The sequence below is a fragment of the Phragmites australis genome, chromosome 8 (genome assembly GCF_958298935.1).
Source record: "Phragmites australis chromosome 8, lpPhrAust1.1, whole genome shotgun sequence".
In the NCBI taxonomy this organism is placed as follows: domain Eukaryota; kingdom Viridiplantae; phylum Streptophyta; class Magnoliopsida; order Poales; family Poaceae; genus Phragmites; species Phragmites australis.
Window position 1 is genome coordinate 90,981 of NC_084928.1, and position 25,083 is coordinate 116,063.

General features: G+C 44.6%; 3 protein-coding genes across 6 annotated transcripts; 2 read left to right on the top strand and 1 right to left on the bottom strand.

The window, feature by feature from the left end:
- Positions 1 to 8,366: 8,366 nt before the first annotated feature.
- LOC133926067 (E3 ubiquitin-protein ligase RING1-like) lies at positions 8,367 to 11,381 on the bottom strand. Its single transcript, XM_062371810.1, has 2 exons — positions 10,221 to 11,381; positions 8,367 to 8,646 (listed from the first exon to the last, which is right to left on the bottom strand). The coding sequence occupies exon 1, from the start codon at positions 11,263 to 11,265 to the stop codon at positions 10,267 to 10,269; it is 999 nt and encodes a 332-aa protein (XP_062227794.1). The 5' UTR covers positions 11,266 to 11,381; the 3' UTR covers positions 8,367 to 8,646; positions 10,221 to 10,266.
- Positions 11,382 to 11,529: 148 nt separating this feature from the next.
- On the top strand, positions 11,530 to 16,495 carry LOC133926066 (kinesin-like protein KIN-10B). 4 transcript variants are annotated; one of them, XM_062371807.1, is made up of 19 exons: positions 11,531 to 12,059; positions 12,184 to 12,358; positions 12,496 to 12,699; positions 12,811 to 13,003; positions 13,093 to 13,292; positions 13,827 to 13,920; positions 14,020 to 14,089; positions 14,177 to 14,275; positions 14,356 to 14,389; positions 14,521 to 14,571; positions 14,659 to 14,709; positions 14,793 to 14,897; positions 14,991 to 15,066; positions 15,158 to 15,414; positions 15,506 to 15,552; positions 15,637 to 15,658; positions 15,733 to 15,801; positions 15,895 to 15,936; positions 16,190 to 16,495. In XM_062371807.1, exons 1-19 carry the CDS (start codon positions 11,701 to 11,703, stop codon positions 16,226 to 16,228), a joined length of 2,187 nt encoding a protein of 728 aa, XP_062227791.1. In that variant the 5' UTR covers positions 11,531 to 11,700; the 3' UTR covers positions 16,229 to 16,495. The 4 variants fall into 4 exon arrangements, with proteins under 4 accessions (XP_062227792.1, XP_062227791.1, XP_062227790.1 ...); XM_062371808.1 differs by lacking the exon at positions 14,020 to 14,089 and having other exon boundaries at positions 11,530 to 12,059; positions 14,167 to 14,275; XM_062371806.1 differs by having other exon boundaries at positions 13,827 to 14,089; positions 14,991 to 15,039.
- A 694-nt stretch (positions 16,496 to 17,189) lies between these two features.
- LOC133926064 (uncharacterized) lies at positions 17,190 to 24,768 on the top strand. The gene is made up of 18 exons (XM_062371804.1): positions 17,190 to 18,279; positions 18,750 to 18,821; positions 18,900 to 19,104; positions 19,182 to 19,293; positions 19,616 to 19,699; positions 19,784 to 19,859; positions 19,945 to 20,004; positions 20,089 to 20,141; positions 20,223 to 20,389; positions 20,531 to 20,735; positions 22,050 to 22,107; positions 22,330 to 22,386; positions 22,537 to 22,782; positions 23,443 to 23,507; positions 23,605 to 23,673; positions 23,752 to 23,845; positions 24,016 to 24,156; positions 24,242 to 24,768. The coding sequence occupies exons 1-18, from the start codon at positions 17,299 to 17,301 to the stop codon at positions 24,320 to 24,322; spliced, it is 2,826 nt and encodes a 941-aa protein (XP_062227788.1). The 5' UTR covers positions 17,190 to 17,298; the 3' UTR covers positions 24,323 to 24,768.
- The last annotated feature ends 315 nt before the right edge of the window (positions 24,769 to 25,083 follow it).

Below are 25,083 nucleotides of genomic sequence, written 5' to 3' on the forward strand. Positions count from 1 at the left end.
TAAAATTCATAGTAAATTCTCTGTATCTCCAAAAATTATGAAACTAATTTTGTTGGTCTAATAATAGCATACTCTACCTATTAAAAATGTCCCCATCCATGAAATAGTTAATTAATTTTCTAAGATTAATGACTTAGATTGAAGCTTCATTAATTCACCGTTAATTCATCGTGAGCCTGAAATTAGCGAAACCAATTTTTCTAGTGTCCTTATGACTTGTTCTAACTAGGAAAAATATTATCATGCATTATGTGGCATATTTGATGGTATTTCTTTATTTGCATATTGCGGCATGCATTGTTGTATTTCACTCATGCTCATTATTGCATGCGCTTTTCTTTAGTGAACAAGGAGCCGGAGCGGGAGACGACCGTGGTTGAAAATGACTCTAATCTTTCGGATTTCTGCGAGTGTTGCTTGGGTAATTATAAGCAGTCACCGGAGCAGCAAGGCAAGCAACGAAGCATATTGCACCTTTGTCCAATTAGATGAAGTTTAAAATTGATGAACTATGCTTATGTATGTTTGCATGTGTTGAGTCGAGATCGGGTACAGGTGGGTAGATCCTATATTGAATGCATTACTTCTACCTTGACTTGTTGTTCATCCTTTCCTTGTCGCCTTGAGTATGTTATTGGTGTCTAGATTACAAGTTAAATCAAAATGCTTAGCAATACATAGGTTATTCGGTAGAAGTCGAGCGGTAAATTGTTTCATCGGTCGCGAGCATAGGCGTTATTTACTTTTATAATGATCACAATGTTGGATATGAGTTGATGATGGTTGGATGAGTGATGAGTATGAGACGAGACGTGAGCGGTGCTAGGAGGTGTTTATCCTACCCAGATGTGGAGTTCCCCTGGGTAGGTCGGAAGAGGAAATCAGACACCGTAGGCCGCTTACATCATTTAAGCACCGATCATCGGTGTAGTCGGCTTTAGCACTTACCGTACTCACCACATGCTGATCTAATGGTAAGGCGACCCGAATACCTTTGTAGTTGTGGTCATTTGGGGCCTGAACATCAAGAATGTGAGCCGGTGGGCTTGTAGTGGTACTAGTTTGCTTCGAGAGTAGTTCTAGTACCGCCGCGCCGAACGATGCATGTTTCAAATGATCAGGGCTTATTGGGAAAGGTTGACACGAGTACCCCTTGTATGCACTTTAGCGGGTGGCACAAGCCGTATGGTCCTCATGTCGTGTGAGTAAAGGAGTATCCCCTGTAGGGTGTATAAACATTTCAAAATACCGCGCTCTCATTCATGAGCATGTTTTTGTCCATCTGCATCGGTCGTAGAGTTTTCGCTTGTGGTTGTGTCGGAGAGTGAACTCCTGTCGCAGGGATCCCGAGAGACCCCTTTTTAGAGATTCGGCCGGGGGGATGATCCTGGAAAAGCTTGTTTGGGAAATAAGCGGGAACGGAAATAAATGCGATGGCTGGTGGGAGACGATCACCCTAATGCAAGAAAAAGTGGGTACGCCGGGTTTTAGACAGGTTCGGGCCGCACGGAGGCGTAACACCCTACTCCTGTATGAGCGCTATATTTATCCTTGAAGGGAATTCTTCAAGGAGGTATCTGGTTCTAAGGAGAGAACTGTTTACAAAGAGCTTGAGGCTCTTATGTTCTAGCTTAACTTGAGCTGGTTCGAGTGTCTGTTGATCTATCTTTGGTCTGGTTCGTCGGGGATTGTTGGTTGTCTGGTCTCTTGGTCGTCTCGTGGTCGGGGGCTGTCGTTTTCTCCCTCTTTTAGTGTTCTCCATCCTTTCCTTTTATAGGCGCGCTGACCTCAACATATCCTGAATGGGAAAGAGGGGACGCGAATGCCAAGGTGCCACGGAGAAAGGCGTAATCATTTCATCTTGGCGAAGTGACAGGGGCGGTGGAGAAATGCGGCGCGCATTCGATCACCAGCCGCTGCGGAAGCCTATGGGCGCCATAAAAGGGGCCCACCGGGCAGCCTCAGAGGTGCCCGGTGCGCCCACCCCGTCTTGTCCTTCTGACAGGGCAGGGTGGCCGACGGAGCGCTTTGATCCTGGCAACGTTATCCCGAGGCACCCGGATGAAACGGGACGGGACCCGTGCATTTAATGGACCCACGCCCCCCTGCCAGTGCATGGCAGGGTCTGACACTGGGGCGTGGGCAGCTGAGAATGTCAGGATGTCAGGATGTCAGGCCGTGCGTGCCTATTAAATGCGGCATTGGGCCTCTGACTGGATAACACCCTGACGACGGGACCCTTCGGGTCGTCGAATGATCTTGCGCGAACCTTCGGGGCACCGAGTCCTCGGGGGCCGCCACGTGCAGCCCCGAGCACTCTCTCCCGAGCACTTCGGCGGGACCTTCGGGGAACCGAGTCCTCGGGGGCTGCCACGTGCAGCCCCGAGCACTCTCTCCCGAGCACTTCGGTGGGACCTTCGGGGAACCGAGTCCTCGGGGGCTGCCACGTGCAGCCCCGAGCACTCTCTCCCGAGCACTTCGGTGGGACCTTCGGGGAACCGAGTCCTCGGGGGCTGCCACGTGCAGCCCCGAGCACTCTCTCCCGAGCACTTTGGTGGGACCTTCGGGGAACCGAGTCCTCGGGGGCTGCCATGTGCAGCCCCGAGCACTCTCTCCCGAGCATCTGCGGATCATCGGGGAACTAGGGTGCTCGGGAACCAGAGGCGGCGGCCCCGAACACCTTCTCCCGGGACTCAGCTTCTTCCTACCTTGCAGGGTGGTGACATGTGGCGGATGGCCGGCCGGGTCTCGGGACTTAGGGACCCCTGGTTCTGAATACACCGACAGGTTGATAGTTGGATATGTGGGAGATGGTTGAGTTGGTCTTTGTTACATGTATGTTTATAATGGTTCCAGTTATTTATGTTCAGTTGGTTATGGCAGGGTAGAGTTATGTTGTTGTTGGTTAAGTTAGTTGCCCACACATATGTGTACAGGTTGCTTACCGCTTATGTTTAACTAAACTATGTGGCTTTTCCTTGCTAATGGCTCAATGCATAATCCTTGGAGTCGAGTTATGTATATGTGCTCTATATGGTTTAAGTCTTGCGAGTACCTTCGTACTCATGCCTGTGTTTTCAGGAGCTGCTGGTGAGGAAGAGCCAATATTTGGCTACTTCATGTCTGCCGTTTAGGGTGGCTGGCAAGAGTAGTTCATCCTACTCTCGGAGGTCGTGCTTTTGGGGTGGAGCCTAAGGGCATGTGGCTCTACTATCTTTTGTTGTATAGATTTATGTTTCCGCTGCGTAGATGTTGTTACCTTTTAATGTAAATTGTTGAAAATAGTTACATGCTTAAGAACTTGTAATATAACTTTAATTACTTGTTCTTTCTTAAACTATGTTGTGATGCTAAATGTTGGAAGACATGCGTTCCGATTTTGAACACAAAACACGTGCTGGGACTACCAGGATGATATTCTATTTAATCATCGAGATTGTGATTATGAATAGTGATCCTCCTGGTGATTAATTAGAATATTATTTAGATAGTTTCTCACAACTGCTGCTTGTGGCCGTCACCCAGCTTGCCTCTAGCGAGTCTTGCCGAGCTGTCGCCACAGTTGCCTTGTGCAGCCACAGGCCAAGGTCAATTTTGACCTCGTAAAACAAGTCGGCCCCACTATTATACTCAGTAGCTAGAAGGAATTTGGTGTAAAAAGGTTTTGGGAAATAAAGTATTTCGGTTAAAAGAGGGAAAGGGGAAAATGTTTATCTGTTCAATGTAAAAACCAGCTGAAAGTTTAAAAATTCATAGTAAATTAATACTTGCTCCAAAAATTGTGAAACCAGTTTAGTTAACTCTGTATGGTTGTGCTCTACAACGTAAAAATGGTAGCACTCATGACAAATGTGTATTAATTTCTGTAAATGTTTAAATGTGCCCAGTATTAATTCACCATTAAATATTGGTTGATCCAAAAATAGTAATTCTAGTTCTAAAAATCTTGTTAAGTGGAGCACTTTCTAGGAAAAATATTGTCCAGCATGCTAGATGTGTTGGGCTCTATGTTTTAGCATTTGTTTGATCTCACTTTTATTGACTTCTAAAATTTGTACATAAAAGAATAAAAATAATTTGGGGGGTGAGACAACATCTGAAAATCTTTATTAGTGTACTCCTACACACGAAAAATAGTTAAATGACATGTTAGGTGCTGTCTTAACATCACCTTGTTTTAATACACAACTTTTAATTAATTAGCCTTTTTGGACAGCTCCTCGCCTTTTTCATTGTACCATGAGTTTACGCACAATACTTCACATGATTCTTGTTCTATTGTGTTACTTTCTTGATACACTACATTTATGTGCATTTTCATCACATTCGGATCACATCTCATTTGCATGCCATTCATTGCATGCACTCTTTTTTTTTTAGAACGAAGAGTCGGAGAGCGACACGGGCGTGATCGAGGGTGATCCGGAAGTGGTTGCTGTTGATTGCAAAGTCGAAACTCAAGGCAAGCATATAAGAATGTTGCACCATTACTTTAGATCATATGTTTTTTTAATTTGATAAATTATTGTTATATATATGTCATGCATGATAGCTAGTCAATGTCGGGTTTTGGGTGTAGATCCTATTTGTTGTATTACCCCTCCTTGACATTGTTATATCTTGATCCACTGTAATCTGAGGTGATATCACATAATGGTCCAACTTAAAATGAATGTGTTATGTTTAGCGAGGCATAGGTTATCGGTAGAAGTCGAGCGGTGGTTCATCCATCGTTTGCGAGCTTTAGGGCTTAATCGTGTCTCACTAAATTTAATCTTGATGGGTTATTGAGTTTGTGAGAGTGAGACGAGATTTGGACGGGTAGTAGGGATGACACGGGAAAGGAGTTTTGGATGTCGTAGACCCGCCTAGATCAATTAAGCACCATTCGTTGTTTGCCGTTGGTTTAAGCACTTTCCGTACTACCACCTATCTGAATAGGGAAAGGATGAGCCGACTATCTCATGCCATACTGGGTGTTTGGGCCATGACCTCATGATGTGAGTGTGTGACATGTGTAGGTGTGGACTGTGGATGAGACGGGGAGCCTAGTGTGTGCCTCGTGGAGGAGCTAGGTGGTCCTCCGTAATGAGGATTGTCCAACCGGGCGGGGATGGGTGAGAGAAAGGTTGTTATAGGGGCCAAGAGGTTGGATTCGTGTCGTGTGGGTAAAGTTGTACTCCCCTGTAAGGTGTAAGATCAACTTGAATCGATGCGCTCTCGGTTATGAGCATGTTTAATATCCATCCGCATCAATCATAGAGTTTCTGATGTGTTGGGTATATGTGGTTATAAGTGGTATGTTGAGGGATGATTTGCATATGTTTATGTTGAGAGAAACTTGTTATCTTGTTGGCTATGTTTATGTATATTTTGTCACTTGAGAATTGGTTAGAGGCTCACACCATGTGTCTCTTGAAATGCTTTTTGCTTAAATGCAACTTAACTTGTGGCTTACTCCTTACTACGCATTCTAAATTGTATAATCCTTAAAGTTGGGTTATTATGTGTACCCATAATGAGTAAGTCTTGCGAGTATCTTCGTACTTATGGTGCTATTGTTGAAGTTTTGAAAGTAATAATGAGTTAGTCTATGGCTACTTCGTGCTCGCCGATGACGGTGATGGTCAAGAGTAGCAATTTACTACTTGTAGTGTTCCGGTGGCACCTTAGGGCATATGACGTCGCTTCTTTTACTGTTTTTAGATGATATATCCGCTGCATAGAACTGTTCACATGCTAGGTTATAAAACTTGGTGTATTTCGCTTAGTCTAGCACTTAAATTGTTGTATGTTGAGAGCTCGAACTTGTTAATTAGCTCTCATATTTTAAATTTCAGCAAGTAGTACTTTGAAATTGTTGAACCTGTAATTACTTTAAAGACTTGTAATATGTTTAATCTACTTGCTCTTTGTTGTATCTTGATGTGATGAGGCTTATTGTATAGGTATGTGTTCCGATTTTGGGTATAAACACATACCGGGACTACAAGAATTGCATTCCCTTTAATCATTTGCGTTTGCGATTGTGGCTTTGAGATGTGGGTTAGCACGTGGCACGTCAAGAGATGGATATGTACTAGCTCTCATCTTATTGGACGAATCGCCGGTTTGATTAATTTGAATACAATTTGGACGGTTCAATCTACTAGCGCTCAAGCCAATCCTCCTTCATGATTCGTCCCATACAACGGTATAAAACCCAAATTTCTGTAGCCTATCTTGGTTGTTTTGTAGCCTAAACTTCTTGGTTGTCTCAGCCTCCCGATGTCATTTTCGACCGTCTTGGCTGTTTCATGGGCTATATAGCACACGTTTTCTGGCATCTCGGATCCTTGCCCATGCCTGGGTGGCCTCTTCCTCTCCCGGGGCCGTTTTTGACCATCTTGAATGTTCAATGACCTATATCACACTTTTGGGAGATTCCACTATTTGCCACTGAATAGCTTGATATGTTCCTTATATATTATCATTGTGTCAATGATATGTGGATCCAGGTCCCACATATCATCCTCACAATGGATGACATATCGTAGATTAGACCGTTATTCGGTGATGTATCATAGATTTATCACACACTTTTTGGGCGTCCCGGGGCCGTGGCCACGCCCGGGCCATCTCGCCCTACCGAGGCTGTTTTCACCTGTCATGGTCGTTACGTGGCCTATAACACACGTTTTCTTAGTGTTCCGGGGCAGTGCCCACGCCCGGGCCGTCTATGCCTTTCAAGACAATTTTTGATCTCCTTGACCGTTATGTATCCTAGAGCACATGTTTTTGTACGTCCCAAAGCCTATAACACACATTTTTGGCGTCCCGGGGCCGTGGCCACACCTGGGCCTTCTCGGCCTCCCAGATCCGTTTTCAACTGTCTTGGCCGTTCCGTAGCATTAGCATACATTTTTTAGTGTCCCGGGGCTGTAGCCATGCTCGTTTTTCACCGTCTTAACCGTTCCGTAGCCTATAGCACACGTTTTTGGGCATCCTAGGCCATGGCCATGCTCGGGTCGCCTCGCTCTTCCGGGGTTGTTTTCCACCATCTTGGCTGTTTTGTAGCCTACAACACACGTTTGTGGACTTCCCGGGTCCTTGGCCACGCCCAGGCCGTCTCGGTCTCCCAGGGCTAATTTCAACTGTGTTGGTTGTTCCGTAGCCTATAGCATACATCATTAGGTGTCCCAGGACCGTGGCCACACCCAGGCCGTCTCGCCTTCCCGATGCCATTTTTGACTATGGCCATGCTCAGGCCGCCTCGCCCTTTCGAGATCGTTTTCCACTATCTTGGCCGTTCCGTAACCTATAGCACACATTTTTGGGCGTCTCAGGCTCTTGGCCATGCTCGGGCCGTCTTGGCCTCATAGAGCTATTTTCCAGCGCCTTGGTCGTTCAGTACCCTATAACATACATTATTGGGTGTCCCGGGTCCTTGGCCATGCCCAGGACGTCTCGACTTCTCGATACCGTTTTCGATTGGCTTGGTTGTTCTGTGGGCTATAGCACACGTTTTTTGGCGTCTCGGGTCCTTGGTCACGCCCGATCGTCTCTTCCTCCCAAGGCCATTTTTTACCTGTTTTGGTCGTTCCGTGGCCTATAGCACACATTTTCTGAGCGTTCTGGGGCAGTGGCCACGCTCGGATTGTCTTTGCCTTTCAAGACAATTTTCGACTATCTTGATTGTTCTATCTTATAGCACACATTTTTGTACGTCCCGGGAACTATAGCACACTTTTTGGCATCCAAGGGTCGTGGTCACACCCAAGCTATCTCACCCTCTCGAGGTCGTTTTTGACCGTCTTGATCGCTTCGTTGCCTAGAACACATGTTTTTGGATGTCATGAAACCTTGCCACACCTAGACCGTCTCAACCTCCTGAGGTCGTTTTCGACCGTCTTGACCGTTCCATGGACTATAACACACGTTTTTGAGCATGTCAGGGCCATAGCCACACCCGAGCCATCTCACCCTCCTAATGCCATTTTCAACCGTCTTGACCATTCCGTGGGCTTTCGGAACATTTTTCAACCATTGTGGCCTATATCACACATTTTTTAATGTCCCGGAGCCTTGGCCGCTTCCCACCTTGGCGGAGAAAATAAAAGAAAATGGCAGCCGATAGTGAGAAGGGAAGCGCATTCCTGTATGTAATTGGGAGTTGGGACCGGTACCTGCTGGCTGGAGGATCAAACAAACAAGTATTCGGTGTGTGCAAGCAGCAGCGCGTGGTCTCTGTGGGCTGTGGCACAGGCCTAAGCCCCGACTCACCCTTGCCAAGCCAGGCATGTACAAGCAGAAAGCACAACACACATAGCTGCTGCTGCTTCAGAATCCTTGGCGCAAAGCAGCCAAAACACACCAACAGCTGGCCAGCTCCGACGTAGTACACACTATTATAGTCAAGCCTGTAAATCAAACAGAATGTAACGCAACTGTTTTTCAGCCTCCTACCATGGAAAATGAGGCAAGCCCCTCCCCAAAAAAATCTCTACAACCACCAATGCAGCAAATGAGTACATACATTTTTCCTCTCTTTTTGTTTACATCCAAGTACCGTATGAGAAAACAAGCAATCTCTTCATTCAGATGAACAAGCTACGGCGCCAATTTTTGTTGCATCGCAAACCTCCTCTTCTCGCCTCCTATCTTGCCCTGCAATATAAACCACTCGACAGTAAATCATCCAAGTTCACACACCACATGCCCGACTATATTCAACATACCACTTGGGCATTCCAAGGATCAAACAGCACAAATACTCCAACATCAACAAATTCCTAAATTTGCACCAGACATAAGAATTGACAAGCATTGAAACAAGCATGATAGGCACAATTCAGCCAAGTGTACAGAATCAGATGCTTCCACCCGACTCATGCACCTACTGCCATAATGCACTACAAACAGGATGTGACAAGATTGGAAATTGCGTTGGCCTACAAGGAAAGAAACTGATCAAAATTGTGGCTAGGCGGTGATCAGCCCTAAACTGCTGAGCTAGTTCAGCACAAAAGTTCCATTTTCTTGTCCCATCGTTCCCCAACAGAAAAAAGAATTACTACATTGTTATACCCTTGACCAATCGTCACATGAATTCAACTTCAAAGACACATCTCTCCTACAATGGACTGATGTAATTAACAATAGTGGAAAAAGTATAGGGCTAGAAGTTTCAGTCTTCATAAAAGCAAGGAGTGACAGAATAGTTTGCAAAATGAAAAACAAGGCTATGGCATGATAAATCACATGTGGAAACCTACACAAAGCTAGATTATGACAATAAGGAATTAATGATAATAAAGCTGACAGGTCGAGTAATGCTCCAAAAACATAACAGGGCACAGGAGAACATATGCAAGGGGGAGCAGCAGTTGGTGTTCATTAATCTAGCCATTATCCTTAAGTGCTTGCGAATGGATGGTGACCACAACATATAGCAATGCTAAGCCATCATCAATTAGGTAAGGTACAGTACAGTATACCTCCTAAAAAACTCCAACATTGATCTTTGGAGTACATTTAAGACTAATTACAACATCAAGCCATTCAGAATCATAGATCAAAAGGAGGATAAATTTTTTCAACATCTAACCTCAAAGGGAATCAAAGAGTATCCTTCCAGTTACTATCATACAACATTAACCCGTGATTTAATGGTCAATAAATGGACACATACTAGCAGCTTGCAAAGTGCAAGTGCAACTCCTTCCAAAACAATGTATCACCCGACATGCCACTTCTTTTTGGCAAGCCTATACCTCAATAGAGTACGGAAGCTCGAAGAGGAAAATAATCTAACATCTTAACCAACCAGCGCATTCGTACACACTAAAAAATGTGGGCAGTATGATTACTTAGTAAACCATTTTCTCAGCAGGGAAACTTGCACAGCCCAGCGGTGGTTGTAGGCTGGCCAACAGTTACTCGAACTGGTTTACATCATGCGGCTTGCCCAAGCCCAGTTCCCACACACTATGAGTAGGTAATCACAGAAGAAGGCTGGCATAAACAAACCTTTTATTTTTCTTTGCATATTGCCGATTGTATAGAATGCAGCAATAGACATTATCAGTAACCGCTAAAATGTAATAACAGAACAATAGTAAATAGGGCATATTGCTTCCTGATTCCTGAACTAGATATGAACAACCGCTGCAACATCAATCATATTACAAGCAAGCAAGCAACCCTAATAGTAGTTAATGAAATTTGTAGGTTTATTGTACCTCCTCATTCCCCTGCGCCCGTCTTTATGAGAAGGCTGTGAAGACCTCAGTCCAGATCATCGTATCCACTTTGAGGACCACCACCTGAATTGTTGTTGTTGTTGCCACCAGAAGGCGCATCTTCGCTCCTCCTATCTTCCTGAGTTTGAGTGGTTGGATTGCTGCTCTCCGCCTGGGCACCACCGAAGGCGGCCCTGAGAGGCCAAGGCAACGATATCCTGAACCTTCTCTCGGCCACCCTGGGAGAGGCAGGAGCGGGAGCGGGAGCGGGAGCGGGAGCAGGAGCGGGAGAAGCGTGCTGGTGCTGGTGCTGGTAGTCGGGGTCGTCTGTGGGCAGCTCGAAGCGGCAGACAGGGCAAGAGCTGTGGAGGTCCAGCCAGGGGAGGATGCAGTCCTTGTGGAAGACGTGCTTGCAGGGGAGCTGCTTGGCGGCGGCGCCTAGTGGGAAGTCGTCCATGCAGACGGCGCACTGAGCCCCTCCGTCGGCCTGCATCATGTCCGCGGAGACTTGGACGTCGGGGAGTGCTGCGACGGCGGACTTGGCGGCGGGCGGGGTGCCGTAGCGGTTGGGGTCGTTCTCGGCGAGCTGCTGGATGAGCTGCTCGAGGCCGGACGAGCCCATGAAGTAGTCAGCGAGGCTGACCCCTGGGGCGAGGGTGGGCGCCCCCCCCTCGACAACGATCTGGATGGTGGCGCCGCTTGAGAGGAGGCCGCCGAAGTGGTCGTGGAGGAAGTTGGAGGGGTCGAAGCCGGGAGAGGCGGTGCTGGGGGAGGGCGGGCCGAAGAAGGCGGAGAGGTCGCTGGGGTGGCGGAGATCGAAGGAGGGCGAGGCGAAGAGGAAGGGATGGGGCGGCGCCGGGGCCGGCGCTGGGGCTGGGGTAGGGTCGGTGGGAGGGAGCTCCTCGACGAATCCTCCAGCGCAGAGAGGGCAGAGGACGTCGGCGTCAGGGGATGCGGGAGGGGCGATGAAGACGGTGCGGTCGCACTGGTGGCAGTAGAAGCGCAGCGGCGCCGGATCGGCGGCGGCGGCGGAGGAGGACGACATGGCCGCCCCCAAGGACCAGATGGATCGAGATGGATTGGTTGGGCGGCCTCGCCTCTGCTTGCTGGGGTTCCGTTCCGTTCCGTTCTGTTCGGGGTGGGGTGGGGAATTGGAAGAGAGTAATTAATAATTAATAGAGTACGCTCCTTTCTCTCTCTCTAGATCTCTCTCGTTCCGTTCTGTGCACGCTGAGGTCTGCCCGTGGGCCCCATCAGAGACCCACGCCAGGCAGTCCAGTCCAGTCCATGACACCCCAGCCTGCCAGTCGAACGACGGCACCGGTAACTGCAGCAGGGAGAGGCAAGGCGTTGTGGCCGAAGGCCCAGAGCAGCATCGTCTCCCCCTCCACCGGACGACACACAGCGCCGCTCATCCCGTCCCGGGCCGTGAGTGCGAACAAGGCCCACTAAGGTAGCAGACGCTCCTCCTCCCTCCTCCATGCCCCGGTGCGAATGCGATGCGAAATTGAAAAAGGCATCCTCCTCCACTCATCGCAAGTTCAAAAACCGTCCTCTTCCTCCTCCCCTCACCCTCCCCGCCCCCCGCCCCTACCAAGGAAGAAGAAGACAACTGACTGAGAGTGAGGAGATGGAAGCAGCAGCTGCCCCCAATTCCTCCCACTCTCGGAGGATTAGTCCCGCCGCCCCCGTCAGAGTCGTCGCCAGGATCTGCCCCGGCGGTGGAGGAGGAGGCTCCTTTCAGGTAGCCGCCCACGTCTCCGATGCAGCAGATTCCTCCTCCGCCGTCGTCTCTCTCCTCCCCATCCACGAGGGCGCCCCGGCCACACCTGGCCCTGGGTACGCTCGCTTTCCTCCCCTCCCCTCCCTTCCCCTCCCCTCTACCTCTAGTTATTATTTCGATCGGTTCCGTCCATCTCATCACCTCCTGCACATGGACCTGGATCTCGTTGGTTGCTTGCAGAGCCCCGCCTCAGCGCAAGTATCATGAGTACATGCTCGATTGTTGCTATCTCAAGAGCGACTCCTACCATCACATCTTCCACAGCGAGGTCAAGCCGCTCGTAGATGCCACCTTCCGAGGCAACAACGCATGTGTCGTCACTTGCGGTGCCACCGCCAAAACCCATCTCATCATGGTACTAGACTACTTCTATCTTCATATCATTTCATTCCATTCCAGATATCGACTAACTGTGCTGCATATTTGCACTGATTTGCTATATTCAATAATTCAATATAATCTACCATGCCGCGAATGCAAACGCCAATGCAGGGCTCCCAAGGTCAACCTGGCTTGCTTACCATGGCCATGGCGCAAATCCTCCACCTCTCCAAACCCATCGACGCTCTTGTCAGCGTCTCCTCTTATCAGGTGCTTCAGGATAACCACGTCTTCGATCTCTTGGAGCCAAAGGACAACGAGGTTCTCGTACTAGAGGATGCCGATGGAAGGACAAACCTCAAGGGCCTCTCCAGGGTACACTGTCTGCCTCCTCTACTCTACCCACCTCAACTACCACCCTACCATTGTTTTATTACCTTCGTCTTCATGTCTTGTTTGTTACATCCCACTAATCTTTTTATGAAGGTCGATGTCAAGTCAACTGAGGAGTTTGCGGATCTCTGTTATTGTGGTAGCGACAACCTCAAACATCCCGCCAAAGCTTCCAACCAGTTACAAACTAGAGGCGGACACCAAGGGTTTATCATTTACATTTCTAGGTTTGATCAGCAAGGCAAAGAATGCGCTGTAGCAAAGATGAACTTTCTTGACCTGGCAGGTTTGTTCTTCTCATTCGTGCACGGCAATTTCTTATAATACTATCTTTGCATTACATCTTCTTTAGTTTCTGCTCCCTGTTTTCATCAGGCTATGTTGATCCCAAGCAGAAGAACAATGGTGGAGGGCTTGCTCTACCAAACTGTAACAAGTCCATGTATGCCTTAATGAATGTTGTGCAAGCTCTGAACAGCAACCAGAAATTCATACCCTACAGACAGAGCAAGTTAACTCGTATTTTGCAAGATTCTTTATGCAAGACAAACGGTGCTGTGCTGATAGCATGTTTGGTAAAGAATACTTAACATCTCCAATCTCCATTTTGTACTACTTTCTTCTCTTACCAGATGGGCAACACAAAATATTGGTCAAATAAATGCCATTCCCGTACCATAAATTCAACGGTTGCTTGAAGCTAGCATGCGTTAGGGGGAGATGTTGATCGAACATTTGGTCACAACACTTCTACCTTTTATCATTATTCTTTCGTAGGCTATGTGCAAATTTTGTTGAAGTGGAAGGTCGTTCAATCATTTACCACATAATGTTGTTGCTCAATAGTCATATTCCTAACAATAAAATAGTGCAGTATATGTCCTAGTACCTTTGGTCAGAACTCCGAAGAGAAGGTATCCATGTGATGGTTTTGTTTTCATGATTCTCTGTTACCATTTGTTGCTATTACTTGATAGAATATGCACTGTAGAATAGCTTCAGCGACAACGTGCAGTCAGCTCTGTCTATTTGTTATACACTTATCTATCTTATCTTATCTAGTTATCTTAAATGTTGGAATTGATACATGATTTGCCTTCTTGGTGTAGGATGAAGTTTGCAGCATAGATGCAGTTTCTACTCTAAGCTTGGCTTCTCGCTCGAGCCAAGTGGTCAATCAACAATGCTACAACTTATCCTCAGGTACTAGAAGTTCTTCAAAGTCAAATGTAAACCTTGCAAGTGCTAAGAACTTGTCAAGATCATTACTGCCTTCTATCCACCAACCAAGTTCTGTACTAGAGAAGCACGGCGGAACCCAATTCAATAACAGTGCAGTAAAAGCAAGTCGAACCCTCACTGCCAATAAGAGGTCACATTCTCATTTCGGAAGTAGTAGATTTTGAGCTTGGCACTTTGTTAAAAATGTGAAACCCATGGTGGTTTTAGTTTTATGCAGGTCTGAAGTAACCATGCAGTCAGCCCAAAAACCTAGAAGCTCAGCCTTTGCTTCAACTAATATGAAGAAAACACACGTTAAGCCTGTCCTGAGTGGAAGGTACCACACTGTTAATTAACTCCTGAAAATCTTGACCTCCTTCTACAACCTACCACTGGAATTGACTTTTTGTTGTACAGGAAATTGTTCTGTCCAGGTCCCAATTCATCAAAGGTACATAACTAGATATCTGAACTAATTTGTTCTTGTGCTCTTGCACAAAAGTAGTATGTGGGTCAATGGGTGTTTAAGTTTCTGTTCTCGTGTTACTAACTACTCTAAGTTGCAATTTATGAAATGTGTAGGAAGATAAAATAGTTGCTGCGCCTGCGCCAACTGTGGTAACAAAAACTGAGGTTTGTATACTTAGCAGCCTATATGTGCGTATACTATCGATCATCAGTGAGCTTATTTATATTGGGACTTTGTGCACCATTTCACAGAAGTTACAATCATCACTTGGCATGGAAATTCAAGCCCCATTACCAGCTGAGGTAATTTAGTTTCCTTCCAGTGGCATCCCAAGGATATGATAATTTTAGAACTAATGAACGCCATATATTGGAGCAACATGCAGGGATGCGGTGAAATAGAAAAGGTTATAGATGTTGTATCATCTGAAATGCAAGAACTGGTACCTTGCAGCATGCAAGAACTGATATCAAGTAGTGTGCAGGAAGAGGTATGTAGCCCTTTAAGAAATACCTGATCGTTTGATGTTTGCAATTCCCATTTCCACATCATAAACATGTATCTTCTTTGTTACCTTGTTCAGGACTATTCATCGTCAGATTTGCATGCAGAGCATTCATGTACTACCTTGGGTGAGACATGCTCATCTGATGTAGCCAGTACAACACATCTCTTAACTCCCTTTTTTTTTGGAAAATTAATTATTGAAATGGAAGTGCAAGTGCATTCTCAATCGCCCATCATTTGCAGATGACCTTATTGAGAAGACTCCTGTCGGTGCTATTCAATCCTCTCCAAAGCTGAGTGATCGACTGAAGGAGATATCGAACTCATTGAAGCTTCTTAGCACTAGGCCGGTGAGCGTAACGAATCATAAAATAGACATGGTTCGTGCCCAACACTTTAACACAGATTTACCTGAACCAAAAACTCCTGCGATTCACTTGAAATTTGGGCATGCCGAAGACTCACATGAGTTACTCAAGGCTCGCAGCACAGGGATTCAGGTTACCCTTTTTTAACTCGCCGGACACATTTTGTATTGTATCATTAGCTTTCCTAATAAATCCTTTCTTTTTTTTTTCTTCACAAAAACAGAAATCTCTGGCTCAGGAGTGTTTGGCATTTCTAAATAGCGCTAATAAGTGAGTATTATCCTTAGCTTATCATTGATCACCGACCTGGCATTCTTTTTGTTTTCCTAACGTATGCTTCCATGTCAATTGCAGGGAGCAGTTAAAAAGGCTAAAGGTTAGCTCAGAATCTTAAACATAATGACATCCCAAGATTACTTCTTTCTTGCTAACGTGCTACTGATTGTGCAGGGTATTGGAGAGAAAAGGGCAAGTCATATACTTGAGCTTCGTGAGGAATCACCAGAGCTGTTTAAAGAGGTAAGCATTCTATATAGAATGCTTAAAAGGAATCAAGAAGTGGGAAATTGTGTACTGAGAATATCACATAAGCTGCTTCCTTTGCTTTTGCAGATTGATGATCTCAAAAACATCATTGGGATGAATAAAACGCAGGTACCATCGCTATATTTATTCTTTCTATTTCATTATTGTAATAAATATGGGTCATATTATCCCAGTTGTGAAAATATTTCACTACACAGTCACTGGATATGTTGCATACTTGTTTGTACAATGCACATTTTAGGTGGTTTTAGCACGTACGTTGGAAAGGTATAGAGGTGAAAACGGTAATGGAAATTCCCGTTCTACTGGAGTAAAATCTGGATACTCACTGCTGTTACTTTTTTTTTTCTCTTTCCACCAGATCAAAAATATGATTTCAGGGATGATTGTGGACTCATAGATGGACAAGGGCTCTATCCGAATCTTTTCCACCTAGGAAAGGGGGCGTAAATGATTGATATATTCTATGTTTCTTCTTTGAGAATGCCAATATGTTTGATTTCAAATGTTTTATTTTGGTGGTCGTGGTTGAGGGATTGCTGAAGAACCCTACTGTTCTTGGGTGTTGCTTGTGAAATCATTGGATATATCTGTTGCTATATCTCTTGTAGTGTAATCGTGTACCGTGCTATAAGTTTTATATATGAAATATGCTGTGTAAATGCAATGCTAACTGAATGGTCTCTATTTGTTGTACTTGGTCGGTGTTGGCCAGAGAATTGAAAGGTTTGTCTCTGGCTGGCCAGAGATGAATTCTTGGCTAAAATGGGTGCCCTGCAGTCGGCTTAGCTCCTTGTACATCTTTGGTGATTCTGGTGCTCCGTTTCTCAGAGTTGTATCCCCTCGTGTTTTTCGTGGGTGTGTTTTAGGTGGCATCCTTTGGTGCTTGCTGTTCTTTTCCTTTTGTGAAATTCTCCTCCGCACTTTGTTTCTTTCCCATATGTCAGCTGCAAAACCGACATATTTTTTCTTTACGAGAGAAAATGAAGGTTTATACTCGTAACGCAAGCTACGTTCTTGAACAATGTTGTGCGTATCCATAATATTACCGCGAATTTGAATATGTCCGTGGATAGGAGTAAAAAAATGTATTAGATTCCATAAATATATTTTAATAAAAATAATGATCGAATACCATCATATAATTTTTATGGGAGGGAGAGAAAATAAGTCAGGTGGCTTAGATTATTTTCCCGGTTTCGTTTCACAGCCATACGATACGAAAAGCGAAGCAGGCGGATTTGATTTGAACACAAATCCAAAAGGCAAATTTCCCGCAAAAGAAAAACAAATCGGCAATTGATTAGGGCAGGCCACGGGAGGATTAATTTAATTTAATTTAATCTAATCTAATCTAATTTAATGGTGGGCTCTCTCTTTCTCTCTCTCGTCGTCCTCCCCTCCCCTCTCCTCTCGTGCTCCATCCGATCCACCAAAGAAGGGAACCCTAGCGAGCAACCCTAATCTCTGATGCCCGCCTCCTCCTCCGGTGGCAGCGGCTGTGGCACCCACCCGCCTCCTGCCTCATCTCCGCCGCCGCCGCGGGCCATGAAGCGCGAGCTTGCCTTCGCCCTCCGGTCGCTCTCCGAGATCTCCGCCTCCCCCGGCCGCACCCGCTCTGGCCGCTCCATCTCTTCCCTGCCCGACCCATCAACAGCATCTCTCAAGAGGCGCAAGAGATCCGACCCCCCCGCCGATCTCGTCTCCCCGCCCACGCCGCCCATCGACGACGAGCCGCTAAAGCCCACCCACCCCCTCCTCGACCCGTCCGATGGATCCAATCCTGCCACCGCAGATGACACGCCAACGTCTCATCAATCCAATGCTGCCGATGAGGAGGTGATGGTGGAGGCCCCCCAACCATCTCACGCTGAGGCTTCGACACTGGAGTTGATTGCAAAGCCGGATGTGCCCATGGAGGATTCTGCTGCAGCACCAACACTGCTGGGATCCGCCGATGCAGCTGGAAACGACAAGTGTGATAACTCAAATGGAGATGGAGGAACTCTACAAATGCATGCTGCGGACAATGCATTAGTCCCGGCTCCTCTGGCCGCTGAGAATACTGTCACACCTGCTGCTATCGCCGAGCTCAAGCCCGCAAGGCGCTTCACACGATCGTTGCTCAAGAATAAACCAGACGAAGATGAGGCCACAACTAGTGAAAGCCAAGCCACTCCAGAGGCCTCTATTGATTTGGCTTTGCTGCTGGATAAGCCTCAGAGAAGGTTCACAAGGTCACTGCTCAGGACAAAGGTTGATAGCAGTTTGGTTGAATCTGAGGATGCACTTGACAGAGCATTGGATTCCCCTCCATCAGTGAAGAAGATGGAGATGAAGATGTCAAAGAAAGTTGCATGCCTCACAAAGCACCCTGGGAACATTAGAGAGCTGCTCAACACCGGCCTGCTCGAGGGATTGCCAGTTATGTACATCATCCCTCACAGCAAGGTATGAGAGAATTAGCTATAATGTTTTATGAATATATTTTCATCTGCCAGTACAATATTCTTCTCCTTCATATTAGGAGTACACATGGTGATTGCCAACGCGTTAATGGTTCCCAAATTTCTGTTCTTCACTCTTTGACCGATTTTGTTTTGTCTAGTAACATTAGCATAGATTTTTCCTTTGTTGAGACAGTCCATGTTTTTTCTAGACCGTAACAATGATTCATGACATAATGAAAGCAGCTTGAATAATTTGTTCTATTACTCAGCACCTCCCATTTCCCAAGGAACACATACAGTTAATTGTTTGACAGATTCCTAGGAAAAAAAATGGGAGACCCTCACTTAGGCCTGTTTGCCTCACTTCTGTTGCCATAGCAGGATGAAAGTTGCTTTGATTTACTGGTGATTGTGGTCTAGGATGTTTTTGTATCTCACACGATTAACATAATTTATGCTTGCAAGTTGCAGAGGGCTGTTCTGCAAGGAGTGATTACGGGTTGCAATATACGTTGCTTTTGTCCGTCCTGTAATGGCTCCAAGGTTAGTATTCCATAGTCTATAAGCCAGTAAATAACACAAGCTGTTTACATTATGCTGTTCTCCTTTTCAATTTTACAGGCTGTTTCAGCTTATTACTTTGAACAACATGCTGGAAGCAACAAGAAACACCCTGCTGACCACATTTACTTAGGGAATGGCAATAGTTTGCGTGATGTACTGCGTGCATCTGAAAGTTCTCCCCTAGAGTCTCTGGACAAAACAATACGCTCATCCATTGATCCGGTGGTTAAGAGGAGCCGCGTTAATTGCCTGAATTGCAATGGTAAGACCTTCGTGCTTGGGCACTTTTTACGTGCCAATTCTCTTTGCTACATTTGATTACGTCTCCTAATGCTGCAGAGCATCTTCTTCCATCATCACAAACTGAACGCATACTGTGTCATGGTTGCCTCGAGTCAAAGCAACCTCAAGATCCTCCTACCCCATCATATGCATGTAAGAGCAATTCCAGGTAAGCAGTTCGAGCAACATAATATGCTGGATTTTCTCTTATGCCCAATTAACTACGATCCAACCATCGATTAGATAATTAATTTGTGCAAGAGATGCAACTTTGCACCCATGGACCATACGAAAATAAATTGTTTACATTTATCCCTGCCTTACATGGTTTGATGTTAAGAAACTTTCTTGGTTTCGGCTGTTTTATTTAGGTTCACATTTTTGTTGAGTTCTGCTTGTAAACTTTTGCTGTTGTATTTCTAAAATCATATTTATGCTGTTGCATTTAATAATCTTTGTTCCATTCTCTGTTTTATTTTTTTGGGCCGTAGTCTGACTCCAAGTTCCAAGGATTCTTTGGAAAAGAAGATATCATCAAGCAAGAAGGGCGGGAGTGCTGGCAAAGTAACAAACAAGTTGGTACACTATACATGTGTTATCTTTTCTTCTTTATTATGTGGGCATGAAATTCATAGGTTTTTGCTTGGTACTTTCTTCAGGGATACTGGACTACACAAATTGGTCTTCAGTGTTTTGCTTGATGGCACAGAAGTAGCCTACTATGTTGATGGGGAGGTTGTTAGGCCATGGGTTATCTCCTGATTTTCTTCAATCGCACTTTGCGTTTCTTTGGTTGATATTTTGCACTTGCATTATGCAGAGAAAGGTTGATGGGTATATCAAGGATCAAAGAATCTACTGTAATCACTGCAACAGAGTGGTCTGACTCCTCTCATCTGAGTTATTTCTTCAGGTCCACCATACTTCTATGAAATAATTGACCTTTTTTATGTGGAATATTCAGGTTAGCCCATCAGCATTCGAAGCTCATGCGGGTGAGGGATCAAGGCGCAAGCCGTAAGTCTTATGGTCTCCCGTTTTAAGTTATGCCAGTCCACAGTTATCATGGTTGCCCTTACTGTATTGCATTGCCACCAGGTATGACAACATCTTCACATCAAATGGAGTATCATTGCATGAGCTGTCAATGAAAATATCAAAGGATATGCGACAGTCGGAACGCGAAACAGATGATCTGTGCAGAGAATGTGGTCAAGGGGGAGATATTTTCCCTTGCAAAATCTGTCCAAGGTCATTTCATCCAGGTTATTTCCCATGTCCTTTGAGTTAACTACAAATAATGCTTTCTGAATGGCCTTGTTTAGTTGTTTACTTGAAAAGAACTGATTTTTTTTTATAGGGAACCATTTTAACAATTGACCTGCTTCTTGTTGTACAAATTGCAGCTTGCGTTGGACTGTCTGAGGTCCCGTTAGAGTGGTATTGTGATAATTGCAGGAATCTTGTGCAAAAAGAAAAGGCTTTAGCAGAAAACAAAAATGCTAAAGCCGCTGGGAGGCAAGCTGGAGTTGATTCCATTGAACAGATAATGAAGAGAGCTATACGAATTGTTCCCATTTCTGATGACCTTGGAGGTTGTGCTCTCTGCAAGTGAGTACTGTTTATCTTAGCTGTCTCTCTTATTTTATGTGCTCTATTCATTATTATCTTAACAAGACATGCTTGAATCAGATTATAGATAATTTTGGCATAGGGAAAGTTTGAGTTTTGTATGCATGGTGTATCTGTTTTTGTAATTACTTAATTTACACTTTAGTTTTATCAGTAGGAACACTGTTTATGATTCTACCAGTGCAGTTAAAGATGTGATGCACCATATCGTGTAAATTGCCTGAAGCGCAAATCACACACACACAGACAAAAAAAAAAAAACCTTCTGGCCAAGAAATTATAGGTCCAAAAGTAGAAACTTCTTATTACACAGGTAACAGTTTGGAACACCAGGTCATATGCTATATCAACATATGCAAATCCATACTCCATACTTGTCACACCAGCTGTTCTACAGCCATAAGAGATCACAAACTAAACTTTTACAGAGCACACACAAATTTGCAGCCTCTATTGACAGATCTTGATACCCCCATTTGGTCATCTTCGCCCCTCCCTTCTTCCCTCTCACTGCAGGTCCACCTAGTCATATTCTTCACATCCAAACCCCCTACCTAGCATATTCTTCCCATCCACCCGCGATGTAATCACCTTGAGGGGTTGCTAAGAGAAGATGGCAGGCTGCAACTAGACAAGGTATTCTCCGGATTAGGTTGGTGTATGTAACCTCAAAATCTGCATGGAAATGGATACGTGGAGTTGACCTCTCTTCATTTTATCCTTCTTATTTGATGGATGGCAGGCTAAATAAAATCTTTTTTTGAGAGTTGGACAAACTCATTTGGTTAGTCGGCTTGGGTTTGGGTCCCTAAATATCTTTCTCAGGTTTCCTAAATTTTCTCATCTTAACACACAGCAAGGCCTCTTTGCGCCTTTGGCACAAAGAACTGTGAGCTTGAGACCCTTTTTTTGTGCCTTTTACTGCACTGAAATCTTTTAACTGGTATTGTGGGTTGGAAAAGTCTCTTGATAATTTTCCATAGTGGAATATGCATAATTACAACTGAAGCGGGTAGACACATGGCAGAGAACTCAAGAGCAGACAATTGCTCACTACTAATTGTAGAATCTCTTGGTACTGAGTCTGAGGCTCAAATCACTAGGCCATTACCATAATGTGAAGACATAACAAAAAACGTGAATCTTTTAGAACAGTGAAATATGTTACCATCTTTCTTAAGGTGTTATCAGTAGGCTACCCTCCAAAATTGCTAGCTATGTTGTTATTTTGTCCCTTTCTTTATCTACGTTGCAGAATCGGAATATTCTTACTGGTAAACTTTCTCTGTGCAGGCAGAAAGATTTCAACAATGCAGTATTTGATGAGCGCACTGTGATACTCTGTGACCAAGTATGCCTTTTCTATTTCTACAATAGCTAAATACCATATGTTTACATTTGACTTAAAATCCTAACATACATACTTTTTCCTTCATCTGGTTCGATTTACTTTGTTTTTAGCACTACTCAGTGGAATACTTCTGAATTCTGATGCTCACACATATACGCTATATATACATATCCAAATTAACTGTTATACTTGGCTAACATGATTTTATTTTGTTCTGTTCAGTGTGAGAAAGAGTATCACATAGGATGTTTGCGGAGTCAATGGCAGGTAGACCTAAAGGTTAGCAGAGAACAACCTTATTATTCGTTTGAAACTGCCCATTATCTTCACATTTAAGATTGATGTGCATGATATATTCACTTCAAATGAACAATGGTGTCTTGGTCTTGGTGATTGCTCAACACAATAGCATGCTTTTATTTTCTACAGGAATTGCCAGAGGGGGAGTGGTTCTGTTGCAGTAATTGCTCTGAGATACGATCTTCATTGGACAAGATAATATCCGATGGAGCTCAGCTGTTGTCGGAGCCAGATATGTATATCATAAGGAAGAAACATGAGACAAGAGATTTATGCATGGACACCATTACAGATCTCAGATGGCGATTGCTTTCTGGTAGAAATGCTACTGAAGATGGCAGCTTATTGCTTTCTGCTGCAGTCCCAATTTTTCATGTACGTCCTGCACTTCTCCTCTACATAAAATTCTGCATCAAGTATCTTTGTTATTTTCTCCTTTTGATGTAATTTTCACGGCCAGTAGCTGACAGTAATTTATTTTGGGGCATTAGTTCTGGATGGCAGATTCTTGTCAACAATGCATTTAATATGTATTGGCTGGATGCATTATATCACATGCTAGGAAATGTTTAGTTGCTTGTCAGTACTGGAACTTTGTTAGTCCGTTTTACTACAGAGTTTGCCAGTTTTGAATGAGCTCGTTGTTCTTCTTTGATATTAGCATAATGTCAAACAGTACTTGTAGACACATAAAAAAGAACAGTTGCACATTGGTCATTTTCTCACATTTCTCTGAAATGAAAATAGCAAAGATCTGGTATGTTGCTAGCCGATTATGGCTGCATTTGGTTGTGGATTCAGGCTACAGCTTGTTCCACACTGGTTACCAGTGCGCGCAGCCAGAGATCAGTACCAGTGGCCTGGTGGGTTCAGTACACAAACTATCAAAAGACCTGATCATATACAAGTTTAAAGAATAAGTTGTCACTTGCCAGCATGCTACTGTGTTGGAGGCGTATCAGTACTTTGTGGAATACTATTTTATCAGTGTTTTATACTGTTTGTTAGACTAGTAATTTTAGTGTTCTCTTGCAGCAATCTTTTGATCCAATCATTGAAGCTCATACTGGTAGGGATCTAATTCCTGAGATGGTTAATGGGTAAGAGTACCACACTTCCATATTTGTCACAATGCTATGCCTTACGGGTATGTACCCGCCTCTGTGAACTTTCTCATTTCCTCATTTTATCTTCCAGGAGGGGACCTAAGGATGGAATGCCTGGCCAAGATTACAGTGGAATGTACTGTGCAGTTTTAACTCTGGGGTAAGAGTTCTTTATTAAAAAGAGACATTGTCCAAACTTTTGCATCCAATGTTGTTGAACCCTACTTGCTGGTTGCAGCTCTACTGTTGTATCGGCAGCACTTTTGCGTGTCATGGGAGGTGATGTGGCCGAATTGCCACTAGTTGCTACAAGTAGGGATCTTCAAGGGTTGGTGGGTCTCAAAATTGCTGCACACTATTATTTTTTTGTATTACTCTTGTTATCGGCATGTGCATTCTTGTTGAACATTAGCATTTTCATTTTGGTGCCATAAAAAATGCCGTATTTTGTTCCATGTCCTTGGTTCGTTTATTGTTAATGTTTCACCATTAATTGATGCAGGGCTACTTCCAAGCCTTGTTCTCATGCATAGAGAGGATGCTAATCTCACTAAAGATTAAGCACTTCATGCTTCCAGCTGCCCATGAAGCTGAAGGAATCTGGATGAAGAAATTTGGATTCTCTAGAATTCCTCAAGAACAGGTTTGCTACGATTTGCTTGTTATTCTGATTGTGCTTGGCTTAGATGCTGTAGAAATGTAAATGTAATTGAACTCGCTGTTTGCAGTTGGAAGCTTATCTTAAGGGGGCGCACCTGACCATATTTTATGGGACGTCGAACCTGTACAAGGCTGTTCCTTTGTCATAGCAAACGACGGTGTTGAAGTAACTGTGCCTTTTGCTCAATCAGGCAGATTTGTTTTTTTTTTTTGGGGGGGGGGGGGGGTTCTGATGGTAACTGTATATAAGATGATGAAGCATGGCACGGCAAAATGATGATATACAGCAAGAGGAGAAAACTGAGTCGTCTTGATATTGGTCGATCAGAATTTTTTGATGATGCAGCCAAGATACATGTGGAGATGTTTGGCTGATGGAAGCAAAGCTTTCCGCTGCTCATTTTTTTTTTCTTCCTTCTGTGTAATTTTCAGGTGCCCTTGGGGTGTCGTTGAGAAGTGCTGGTATTTTTGATGTACAGTCGTCACCCACCCCCAGATGCCGCAGATTTCGACATTTTCATCTGTTTCCAGTAAAATTTTGATCTGTTTATTAATTGGGTGCATTGGGTGTGAACGTGCAAATTTTGATACAAAAGGAATTCTCAAAGCTGCAATTTGGCGAACCTTGTCGGGAGTTGCTACATCGAACTGAAGGCTCTAAGTTTGTTTGGACAGATTGGATAATGTATGGATTTGGCATCATGCATGCATTTTGACAAATGAAGTTGCTAATGGATTATGATTCCAATTTTGCTCCGATTTTAGTATTTTAGATCAATTCATGATTCCAATTTTGCTTGTTGCCAGAAGAATTACTAATTCCTAGTCGGATGCGATGCTACGACTGGTCTGCTTTGCGGTATGGAGAGCATGACCACGTGGCCCTCACCTGCCTTTGCCTCTCCCTCTC